General features: G+C 47.6%; 1 protein-coding gene across 1 annotated transcript in view; it reads right to left on the minus strand.

Annotated features, from left to right (window-relative positions):
• Window positions 1-10,179, minus strand: part of LOC135829858 (kinesin-associated protein 3-like) — a 27,558-nt gene extending 17,379 nt beyond the window's left edge. Inside the window, exons 1-8 of the mRNA XM_065342242.1 lie at window positions 9,633-10,179; window positions 8,220-8,351; window positions 6,919-7,045; window positions 6,025-6,168; window positions 5,031-5,178; window positions 4,175-4,311; window positions 3,282-3,369; window positions 2,526-2,627 (exon numbers count right to left, since the gene is read on the minus strand). Coding sequence (XP_065198314.1) covers window positions 2,526-2,627; window positions 3,282-3,369; window positions 4,175-4,311; window positions 5,031-5,178; window positions 6,025-6,168; window positions 6,919-7,045; window positions 8,220-8,351; window positions 9,633-9,673 — 919 coding nt within the window. The 5' untranslated portion in view covers window positions 9,674-10,179. The remainder of the gene's footprint in view (window positions 1-2,525; window positions 2,628-3,281; window positions 3,370-4,174; window positions 4,312-5,030; window positions 5,179-6,024; window positions 6,169-6,918; window positions 7,046-8,219; window positions 8,352-9,632) is intronic.
• Between the last annotated feature and the right edge of the window lie 2,495 nt (window positions 10,180-12,674).

The raw sequence follows: 12,674 nt of genomic DNA on the forward strand, positions 1-12,674 counted from the left end.
GCCACGAAGATCAAGCGAAGCTTTTAACTCTTACTTTGTCTCCAACTATGAGTCTGATCCTATCGCCCTCGCAGAAATGGTCTGGTTCGGCATCACTAAGCATTTTTGCTTGCGTGGCCGCGAGTCTCAGTGTGATCTATGCGTGGAAGACTTTGAGGAGTGCAGTAATTCTGAGTATGGGGAGTGCGTGAAGCTAACAACATCGTACAAGTCGAAAACGCAGCAAGGCTCGATTTCTGCAGCTGACAGCGTTTCTGATGGTCGCCTCGTCAACCCCATGTATGTAAAAGGTTTCAAGCTCCTGTCATCAAAACTGCCTAAGCCTACCTCTGGAAAGACACGTTTGTCAGTCCAGCAAGTGAAGAAACATGCTACTCGTGAGTCTACTGTATGGTACAGTGGGAAGCCTTTGGGTAAGAATACCCTGGGCAGCTTGATGTCAATCCTGTCTGTGAAATGGAACTTAGGGGCCGTCCGTAAATATCGATGTTTTTTTAGAGACGATATTGGTGCTTCTCTCCCTTGACCCCCCCCCCTCCCCCCAGAAGACGCACATGTACATCTAGATCATGGAATCAATATTTTTGGATGCTCATTTTTTCCTTTTTTTGTCAATAATATGAACCCAAGAATTTTTTCAAATCCTTGTTCAGGCAGTGAAGACTGGAAACTCTTGTGGAGTTCGTCCGTGTTTGTTCGCACTGCCTCTACGTCTTGAAAAAGGTCTCCTGCAGGCATCGTTCGGCCGATTTCCACAATCAATAACTCATTCTTTTGCTCTTGAAATTCGCCATGGGCGTACAGCTTCCAATTTTTGATTTTGTTCTTGTGTCGCGAGTTTTAGCTCCGCGAACGGAAGCTGGTTTCACATTTCTTGTATAGCCATGTAGACGTCCGCGTGCAGGGATCGGCGAAACTTCAGATATTTACATCGATATTTTTCTGATGCTCGAAAAGACGCACATGGCTCAAACCCCCTCCCCCCCAGACGCACCAATATCGTCTCTAAAAAAACATCGATATTTACGGACGGCCCCTTATCGCAGCGATATACCAACCACTCAGTGCGTGCATCTACGATAACTGAGCTCTGCAGGCAGAACTTACCAGCTTCGACAATCATGGCAGTGTCAGGGCACAAGTGCCAACAGAGCCTTGTGCACTACAATCGACCAACACTGCAACAGAAGCAGACAAGCTCAAGACGGCATCAATACTACATGTCCCCGATACTACACCTGCCCAGCCGCTTCATCCGGAACTGACAGGCATTGATCTGGCCGATCTCTTTCAGCCAGCAGCACCACCTGAGCTTCCGTTGTTTCCAGACCTACTTCTGCAGCCACAGTGATCATCCAGCTCTCTTGTTCCGGCAGCGTCTGATTGGGATGCAGACATCGATGCCCTGATCGCGAGCTGCACGCCCCAGGAGCTCCAAACGTTGGAGACGAAGCAGCCGGGAACAAGCGTGTTTCAGTCCTGCAACTACTCTAACTGCTCGATCACCAAAAACATCGCTGTTCAAATTGTGAAGAAATAAAAAATTCAAAACCGCACTCGAGACTGTAATGGAGTTGTGTTCAGTGTAGCCTTCATTTGAAAATGATTTGGTCTGCTTGCATACGTGTGTACATATATGGAACACCGGGGGCAAGCATGCAATACATGATTTACAGCACCTCGTACGCGCTCGTACACGGGCAATACCGGCTTGATACATGACCTCACGGCTGACGCCGTTCGGTCATGTAGTACCGGCTGATACATGACCGAACGGCGTCAGCCGTGAGGTCATGTATCAGCCGGTACTGCACTTGTACTCACTTGTACTCGGGCTGTAAATCATACGTATTACCCCCTCCCCCGAATACACATCCTGTATTACTCTTCCCAATAAACATCCTGTATTACCCCCCCCCCCCCTCCGATACACATCCTGTATTACCCCCCCCCCCCTTCCGATACGCATCCTGTATTACCCCCCCTCTGATATACATCCTGTATTACCCCCCCTCTGATATACATCCTGTATTACCCCCCCCCCCCCGATATACATCCTGTATCCCCCCCCCATACACATCCTGTATTACCCCCCCCCCCCCCATACACATCCTGTATTACCCCCCCCCCCCATACACATCCTGTATTACCCCCCCCCCCCCGGATACACACATGGGTCTACAGTATAAGGTGATGCAACAGCAGCAGCAGTGCTGACTACACTCAACGCCTCTTATCTGGACGCCTCGGACACGGGTACATCTCTCTACCGGGCACCTTCAACTTGAGTTCCTATAGCACAAATGCTTCGAATTTGGGGGGTTTGAACTTTTTTCCGTATGTGCAAGTGCTTATTTGTCACTGCCAGCCTGTGGAATCCACACATTTGTTATCAATGGATTCTTTCTGTAACCTGAACATGTGCAATACGTGCCAAATACAGTTCTTCAAAAAATCTGAGATACGGTCAGTGCCCGGTCCCAAAGTGCCCGGATATTGCACAAGAGACGTCCAAGTGTACTTACCTCTCAAGAACTTGTCCTGTAAGTGCACCTTTCCCTGTATCTGTTCTTGCATGTTCGTAAATGCCACCTTCTCCTCGGACTCTGGATCAGTTGCTGCTTCAGGTACGGGCGCAGCAGAGAGCAGCGACTGTAGTCAAGGACTAAGCTCAACTTTACTCACAAATGCGGACGGTTTCCTAGGAGTTGTAGCGTTAGATACACCAGACAGACGAGTAGTATGGGTAGTTGATATCACGATGAACACACTTACATCGGATACCATGATAACTAATCGATAAGACAGCAGCCACATCTAATCCGCAAAAGTGCCCACGTTTGCAGGTCTGGGGCAGCCTGATTTTCCACTGTATTGTATGGTATGGTAATGCCGTAATGGTATATTACATTTTACATCGATAACTCAACGATTTTTAAGAACTTTGAAGCTCCATTGTAGCCTTGTCATATTTTCAGTACACCCAACTCAGTACACCCAACTTAGTACACCTAACTCAGTACACCCAACTTAGTACACCTAACTCAGTACACCCAACTCAGTACACCCAACTCAGTACACCCAACTCAGTACACCCGACTCGCAACACACGAACAGTCCTTGGCTACACAATGTACTGTACGTGGGGTAGCCAAGGACTGTTCGTGTATTGCGAGTTGGGTGTACACTGAGAACTCAACGACACCGAGTGAAATGTGTAACATACACATAGCATAATGACCAGGGTCACTATGGCTACACAACAGAGAGAAAAAGGATATCTTTGCGCTTCTTATCCGCCAGCAGTTTCATCCACTGTCGATAGCGTGTCAGTTCGTACTCGAGTGCGTCAAGAAGCTGTGCGCCCACCTATACAGCACAGTGCAGGTGCATGTGCACCGTAGGCACAGGACAGAAAGCACATGATCAGAGTAGATCTACAATGTACATGATGAGAACATTGAGTACTGCTATAGGCATAGACTCAGTGGTTCACTGTCTCGTAACATGTGCTACATGAATGCTATAAACACAGTAGAGAGAGAAGGGGAGAGAGGAGAGGGGAGGAGGTGGAGAGAGGTGGGAGAGGGGAAAGGGGAGAGGGGAAGGGGAGAGGGGAAGGGGAGAGGGGGAAGGGGAGAGGGGGAAGGGGAGAGGGGGAAGAGGGGAAGGGGAGAGAGGAGGGGAGAGGGGAGAGAGGAGGAAGAGGACGGAGGGGATGGGGAGAGGACAGAGGGGGAGAAGGGGAAGGGGAGAGGGAGAGGGGAGGGGCAGAAGGAAGAGAGAGGTACAGAAAGAGAGATAAGAGTGTGCTGAATATTCACAATTTCAAAACCAGAGAGCTGCCATCTCAGGACCCTCACTACTCCCATTCTTTGCCTAGTTTGTCATACAAACACGCATTTGCCAAGCTGGGCTGTTTATCAGCCACCTAGTATGTGTGATCTCCCGCTGAGACTCTGCACTGCTGCTGCTACGTAAACTAAACCTGTTGGTTGCCTTATCAAGAACACACACACATGCACATAAACACACACATATACATATACACAGACGCACACACACACACATACACACACACACACACACATACACACACACACAGACTCACAGACACGCACACACGCACACAGACACTGGTTTATGCAGAAAGTACAGTGAGAGGTTGTGTTACCTTCTGTTTTAGGATGATTGGATGGAATACAGAATAGGCGCTGATGCAAAAGAAGCAATAGATGATGTTGATCGCCAGCTTTGGGTTAGTCTTCCAGTCTTCACGAAGAACGCGTGATAGTGCACTTAGCAGTGTTTCTACATCAGCGGAAATAACAATGGACAATGTCAATGTTTCCATGGAAGAAGCAGTGGAGATGTAGCAAGAAGGAGCCACGTGTGTGTGTGTGTGTGTGTGTGTGTATGTGTGTGTGTGCGTGTGTGTGTGTGATCCCAGGTAGCCTAATCGGCAGGGCACTGTCCCGGAAAGACAGGGGTGCTGGGTTCGAATCCCGCGCGTGGATCCATCTTTTGCAACAGTGTCAATGTTTCCATGGAAACAACAGTGGACATTGTCAATGTTTCCATGGAAACTGGCAGGGTCGCCACACAAGTTTCCAATCAAAATCAGTAGGATAAGTTCTCTCTCCCCCTCCCTCTCCAATCAAAATGGAATGTACATGTACATGTAGAATTGTTTTGGTGCAGTGCAAATAGCATCATGTGACCCATAGATGCAAGGGTTGAGTGGAGTTGGAACCAACATGACTGTCCTGCGTGGTCATGTGATAGATCAGGGGCGTCGGAAGGTATTTTAGCGTGGTACGGTCAGCCATCTGAAGTACAATTTACTCGTGGGGGAGTGGTGGCTGAGCCGAAAATTTTGGAATTTTAGATCCCAGATCAGTGTATTTTGTTGATTCACGGGGTATATGGGGCAAAACGTGGTACGGTCAATACCGTAGTGACCGTACCATGTGCGACGATGCCCCTGTAGATGTACAACACATGCTCTGAAGTGTTGCAAGGCCGCTTACCATTCTCGACCAGCTCTTCCAGGTTGTGTGGTGATCTGAAGAGCTGCAGAATGTACCCAGTACCCTTGAGTCTCTGATCCTCTTCTTCATACAACAGCTCTATGTAGTTTTCCAAGTCATCAAGATGTGCTTGATCATTAGCATCAAGCTAACAGACGAACAGACAAACCAGCACAACAATATTCACAAACAGTCAACAAATTAAAAAAAAGAACAGCCATCTCATTACAATCATTAGTAAACGTACTCAACAATGGGTGGAGTACTCAGTGAACAATCATATATGGAACAGAAAGTGGCGCGAAACTAAAGTCATGGACCTAACCGATGCGGTGACATAGGGTGGGCAAAGGCGATACATGATTCGGTGTGCGTTTGCAGTGCATATGACAGGGTGGGTGGCTGAGTTGCCGGTCAGGACCAGGGTGACCTCGACCAGTGCATAGCCGTGAAACTGTTTACTTAGCACCTTACGGGCTTGCTGTTGTTGTTGGTGTTCCCCTGTTCACTGTTCCTGTGACAGTTTCACACTGTTCTTTGCACTTCTGATTTTCTCTCGTGTTCTTTTTGTTCCTTGTCCCCAGGTGTATTGAGCGCATGCCACTTTCATGCCTACCGCTATGCTGCTCAGTTTAGTGCTATTTTCCTTTTCTTTTAGCGCCGCTTTCTGTTCCATATAAGATTGTTCACTGAGTATTCCACCCAACTGTTCCGAACATCTTTTTTCCTCTTGTACAATCAAGTACATTTCACATCAATTTTATCAGTCTACAAATTCAACAGCAGTGGTGGCAGCAGCCAACAGCTTGGGCAAGTCAGCCACAGTTACGCTTCACAGAGCGTGCGTGTGTGTGTGGGGGGGGGGGGGTGGGAGTAGGAGCTATTGGCAAGCGATTGTTCACCCAACGTTGCTAAGTTGTTAGCGGTTTGACGATCGGTTGGAAAGAAGCAATTTCAATACTTCAATTCGCACAACTAAACAGGCAGGACTGACCTTTGCATCTTCAAATGGTTCCTGCATGAATCCTTCGCCAAAGTACACTCTTCCATCGCTCTCCTTGGACTTGGCGGCCTCTGCTGCAGTTGCTGCAGCTGCAGCTGTACCTGATGGAGTGACACTATCATGCTTATGCCTTTTCTATAAAGCACAGTCAGAAACACACCAACCCAAACCATGAGTCGAGAAGGACGTAGCACGGTGAGCGCCAGTAGCACGGTATCGCTGCTACTGGTACTGGTGCTCACTATGTCTAGTCAGACTTTAGCCATATCAGCAGCTGAGAGCTGCTGCACAAGCCACATTGCATGCACTATGGACAGCGTGAGGTGGCACCAGGCAAATGATAATCGTATGCAGTATTTAAAAGAAGTTTTGCAGTTGGTTGAGAATGAGGAGAAGAGGTGGTTCATCAACAGAAGTGTAATACGGTGTGTTTATACTGAGACAGTACAATACTCACTATTCGTATTTTCCGCTCCTTCACCATAGCAACGAGATCCCGTCAAGTATAGAAGAGCACATGCTCCCGTGGTTCTATTGTTTGTTCTAGTCTTCGTTTTCTTGTCTACTCTCTTGTCAAAATGCTTCTTCCATATTCAATACTATAAACCCCCTGTGTTCTGCAAGTGTGAGGGGACTGCTTTTTGCTGGGAGCTAACACACCCAGTTGAGTTGTATGACTCCTTGTTCTTGACTTGCCCGGTACGCGAAACCGTCGATTTTTTTGATATTTTTTAACACACCCATCCTAGTCACGTGCTACTCACACGTCACAGCTAACTCGTACAACTGTGTTCAAAGGTTTAGATATACTGCTGTGTAGTAGGGACGGATTCAGCACACACTCGGTGGTACCAGAGTACACACTGTACAAGATACCGAGCGTACCTGAAGATATCGAATGAGCTGCACAAGATCTTGCACCTTGACCGTGGGTATCATTCGACATCGGTCCAGAATGCTCTCAGTCAGAGCTCTCAGGTTGCACGTAGCTTTCAGGTTGCGTAGCGAGATGCTACATAACAACAACAACAACAACAACAACAACAACGACAATGACATATCTCTTGTTGGCCACTCACTTTCGTTAGAAGAAATATTCCAAACTGAGATATTCAATCAATAACCTAAGGAAACTTTGAAAGATCTCACCCCTGCTGGTCAACTCGATCTGTTCATGCACAAGCCACGCTCACTTATGCGTCTAACTAGCTCTGGCACATTTATCAGATGACTATCAGGGGCGGCCATGTTGGTTCCAACACCAGCCAATAGGGCTTGAAAGTGATGACGTCAAAACGGCCAGGGAGTAGTAAGTTGACATCAGATTTCTATTTTTGGATCCACTAAGGTGTGACTTTGCTATTGCCTAAGTATGTGGGTGCATAGCAACCCACTCATGTCGCATGCAGGTGTGACTTTTATTTCGCCACCAGTTGTAACCCCGCCCCCAGTAGCCAAATCAGACAGTTTCACTGGTTACATCACCTTGCTGAGAGTAAGACGGCTTGAAATGTGCTTGGATCCATACAAAAACTGGATCCAAGTGGATCCAATTTTTGAATTTTTGAAATTGTTGCTATGCTGTGACGTAGCACTTTCAAGCCCTATCACTGCATCTATGGGTGGCAATGGTCACACAATGTCCGCCATGTTGGGTCCAACCCCAAACAATCCGTGCATCAGTGAGTCACATGACGTCAGCCATGTTAGACGAACAGTACCCATCAGGGAGTAGTAAAATACCGGTAGTTTACTACTCCCTGGTGCTCATACCTTCTACATAGCTAGGGTCACATTGCAGGTGAACATTGATTATTCAAACCTCGATCAGCTTGCCAATCGATCACCCGGGATCAGTTCTGTTTGGCAGTGCGCATGCCAGAACTTGACACACAGCGCAAGGCGACACATGTCGATGTTCTCATTCACGTTGTGGTTCATTCGTTATTGACATTGTGTTTAGTGAAGCAATTCCACCTCCACTACATGCGCTCCGTGGCCGACCTCACAAACCAGCAACATGACTCCAAGTTGTAGATACCGACAATTTGGAGTAATGTTGATGGTGTGATGAGGTCGGTCAGAGAGCCAATGTTGTGAAGGTGGAATTGCTTTATTGATAAACAGGCCGAAAGCTGCTGCTTTCACTTGGGGAGGATATTGTGTTTGCTTTAAATATCACTCACATCTTCTCATACTCCTTGCGTTCACCCGTGACATAGTCTCCCTCGTCTCCAAGCACGGCCGCTTCAGCAGTGTACCACAGGACTATTGAGCACTGCGTCGGGTGCACATCCATGCGCAGAAACCTCTGCTGCCTGGTAACATCATGTGCACACGCACACACACACACACACACACACACACACACACACACACACACACACACACACACACACACACACACACACACACATGCACATCCACACATGTGCAAAAGCACACCTTCTTTGAAACACCATCCGAAGAGTCCAGACCAGAACTGATCCACATTGGTGAGGTAGTCAATGATGCCTGAGACTATGAAACATTTTCATTATGTCCACACCAATCACAGAGCACCACAGAGCAGTACGAACTACAAGTGCAGAAAGTGAAATCGGGACCAACGAGCACCTGCAGGGCCGGCTGTAATAAGGCTACTCGGCTTTGACACTATGATCGGAAGAACTCTCCTCAGTGAGCACACATCAGATCATCAAGATTGGTTCATGACTGATAATGTGCATCTGTCCCAGCCCTACCCAGCCCTACCCAGCCCTACCCAGTGGGCCCACTACAACCGTATAAACTATAATGTTATTATCTGAGAAGTTACAATGACACCCCCCCCCCCCCCACACACACACACAAATTCAATGACATCATCACCACAGAATGATGATACAGTGCCCATTGGAAGAATTTGACAATAACTGAAATGGACCAAGGGCAGGGCCAGCATGGCTGAATACGGATAGGTTGTAGCAGCGTCTTGCGGTGGCCTCCATATCTTGACACCAGACATGTAGCTGGTCCAGCTTTTAGGGGGGGGGGGGGGGGTGCACGGCCACATAATTATGTATAGGATGCCAGGTGCATGTCATTCATGGTCCATATGTGCATACTGAACTTAGGTCGAAATTTTAAGGGGGGGGGGGGGTGCACGTGCCCCCCCCCCCCCCCATGCGTGCTACGCGCCTGGGAAAGGTCATAGCAGTAATACCCAATGTTTCAAATCAGTATGTTGGTGATTGGTCAGTGCCTGGGAATGCCATCATAAAGTACAGTACAGGGTGAGCTGAGACGAAGAGTGGATGATCCAGCTGAGCACCGATTGCAACAATTGTTCCAATGCTCAACTGCTAGCATTAGCAGCGTAATAGCAATCGCCGGGGTCCTAAACAAGACAGTGTGTGCAAGGGGGTCGATAGTACCATTCCCTGCTAGAGATGTCACATGTGCACCTGTGAACAAATCAAAATCACTTTAGCGGAATTGACATCAATTGTCTGTAATTTGTAAACAATTGTGTTATATTTTTGCCTATTACATGATGTACTGAATTTATGCTTGCAGGAATTCGTGTAGCAAGCGCTAGTAAGTAGTATGCCGCTTACCGCTTGAGATAACGCACATCCTCCTCCGTTACCGCTGACATCGCTGCCCTCTATTAAGTATTAGCGATTGTCGACGTAGCCGGTGTTGTTTTGTCAGAGAATGACTATTGTCAACACCAACATGCACAACCGTGCCACCACACCCCGTGTCACCGCTACAACACTGAGGGCAGCCACGTCGTTGATTTGAACTAACCTACTCGGTCAGTTCCACAACGTAACTGCTGCACTCGCTAATTCTCCCTCAAGCACTTCGCTACGCATCGCAAGCGACAAGCGCTGATCGGCATCAACACTGCACTCGTCTTTTCAGCACCTGCAATGTGCATGCACCGCTCGTGTAGCTGCTTCTCGCCGGATAATCACACACTCCCAACGCACGCGAGCCCGAGAAGAAGTGATGTTTGACTCGGTGTGTGAAACTATAAGTAACTAAATTAGTAAGTAAAAAAAAAATAGTAAGTACATGACGCAAATCTTCCACCATACCACTTCTTTACCAGTCTGATCTGCTGGCGCTTGCCCTTGAAGTTGAACTCAGCTACAACTAATTACTTGTACAAGAACTAATAACGGGCGTGAAATGTTTCGTGCGCTCTCTGAATCATTCTGCAAAGCTCTGACTCTGAGCTGAGTGACAGCAACATTTTTGTCATAAAACATAACACAGTCGAATTACAAGATGTGACCATGGTAACAGTATAGTTATGCAGTGCATGCAGTGCATGCACTGCATGCACACACGTACACACACGGAGGGTTACCGTATATTCTCTATTATCACACATGTCTCCATTACTAGCACAGTCTCTAATACTAGCACACTGTGAGCACCTTTCATTATAAGCACAGTCTCTATTATTAGCACAGTCTTGGTGGAAATCAATGCTGCATGCATGATATCTAGCATGTATTTCTTCTTGCTCTGTGTGGATGTATTGGTTGAAAAAATATAAGCACGGTCTCCAATATAAGCGCGGTCTCCAATATAAGCGCGGTCTCCAATATTAGGGATTCCAGTCAAAATTTCAAATTCATAATTCAAGCTAGCTTGTTCTTGGACAATGTCACCGAGGAAATGAGAAATACTATGGTACCAATTTTATCAAAATCGGTCCAGGCATTCGAAAGTTATAGCCATTTTTCTACAGCGAAATGGGTGAATTTTTCTCTGGCGATCAAATGGGAAATCGGCTCAAAACATGGTCAAACTACTGCATAGCCACCACCTAGCTACATACATTTTCACACGAATCAGATGAAATTTTGTCACAGGTTACAGCCGGCCTCTTATCCTTGCCTTGAGCGGATGATATATGCACGCTTCGATTCGGCGAACCTACCCCTCTTCTTCACACCTCTTTGGCCGACAAGGACCTCAAGTCACCAGCACGGCTTTGGCCATTGCCGACAAGGACGGCAAGTCACAAACACGCCAATGTTGATGTTGCCGATGCCGTCTTCTGCAGAGCTTGCAAGTTGCGAACTAAATCCAGAAGACGCTGTCGATGGGAGCTGGGATCAGGCTGATCATGGTGAGAGATACTGCATCAGCTCCAACACCAACCAGTTCGATCGGTAATGACGGCAGCTCACTGTTCTCCGCCAGCGCACGAGTCGTAAATCCAAGCCGCCGCCTGTTCTCCTTGTTCCTCGCAAACAGGAGATAGTACAGAATCGTGTACTACGTCGTGCTCACTAGGCACAGCGCAATCCTGGTCTTCGTGCTGCTTGATACTCGCGATCAGCTGACTGCGCTGGGGGTAACACCTAGTTTCTAGTGTAGATCTACTCTTCTTCCTCGCACTTGAAAAAATCGCCATGTCGGAGGTGGCTTTTAGTCCTACTCGGCGCACTCAAATTTTGTTGCGCTGCTCTATCGATATCTTGCTTGAGAAAAACACCGGCATGGGTGATTCCGAAAGGTTTTTGGGTGCTGAAGCTGAAAATCGGTTTAAGAATCCCTAAGATGCCATTTTGGACTTGAAAATCGCCTTCAATTTCTTCTTTGACTGATCGCAATGGCCTAATTTCGCCGCACGGCGATCAAAACCCACATTGGACAGCTGAAAACCTCAGGAAGCCACTGGTGACTTCAAAAATCCTCCAGAACTTACGATATCCCAGCGCACTGGCCTAGAATGAGCCGTCATCGCGCGACCCAAACTTTGTGTGTAGCGCGTAGAGAAAGTCCTCGAACCCAGTCGGCCAGATCCTGGAACCCCTACCAATATCATGAATATAAGCACGGGGTAGAGGGGTGTTGAAAAAATATAAGCACGGCGCTTATAATAGAGAATATACGGTATGTAGACTATGACGTAACGAATACCAACTGACTATTCACCGACAGCAAGTTCAACGAACGACGTTTCACCGAAATAAGGAGAGGCACGATTACGAAGAGAGAGAGAGAGAGAGAGAGAGAGAGAGAGAGAGAGAGAGAGAGAGAAGAGAGAGAGAGAGAGAGAGAGAGAGAGAGAGAGAGAGAGAGAGAGAGAGGAGAGAGAGAGAGAGAGAGAGAGAGAGAGAGAGAGAGAGAGAGAGAGAGAGAGAGAGAGAGAGAGAGAGAGAGAGAGAGAGAGAGAGAGAGAGAGAGAGAGAGAGAGAGAGAGAGAGAGAGAGAGAGAGAGAGAGAGAGAGAGAGAGAGAGAGAGAGAGAGAGAGAGAGAGAGAGAGAGAGAGAGAGAGAGAGAGAGAGAGAGAGAGAGAGAGAGAGAGAGAGAGAGAGAGAGAGAGAGAGAGAGAGAGAGAGAGAGAGAGAGAGAGAGAGAGAGAGAGAGAGAGAGAGAGAGAGAGAGAGAGAGAGAGAGAAGAGAGAGAGAGAGAGAGGAGAGAGAGAGAGAGAGAGAGAGAGAGAGAGAGAGAGAGAGAGTGAGAGAGAGAGAGAGAGAGAGAGAGAAGAGAGAGAGAGAGTGAGAGAGTGAGAGAGAGAGAGAGAGAGAGAGAGAGAGAGAGAGAGAGAGAGAGAGAGAGAGAGAGAGAGAGAGAGAGAGAGAGAGACAAAGAGAGAGAGAACAAGCTGGTTCAACAAAACAGGTT

The sequence above is a fragment of the Sycon ciliatum genome, chromosome 13, assembly GCF_964019385.1.
Source record: "Sycon ciliatum chromosome 13, ocSycCili1.1, whole genome shotgun sequence".
In the NCBI taxonomy this organism is placed as follows: Eukaryota; Metazoa; Porifera; class Calcarea; order Leucosolenida; family Sycettidae; genus Sycon; species Sycon ciliatum.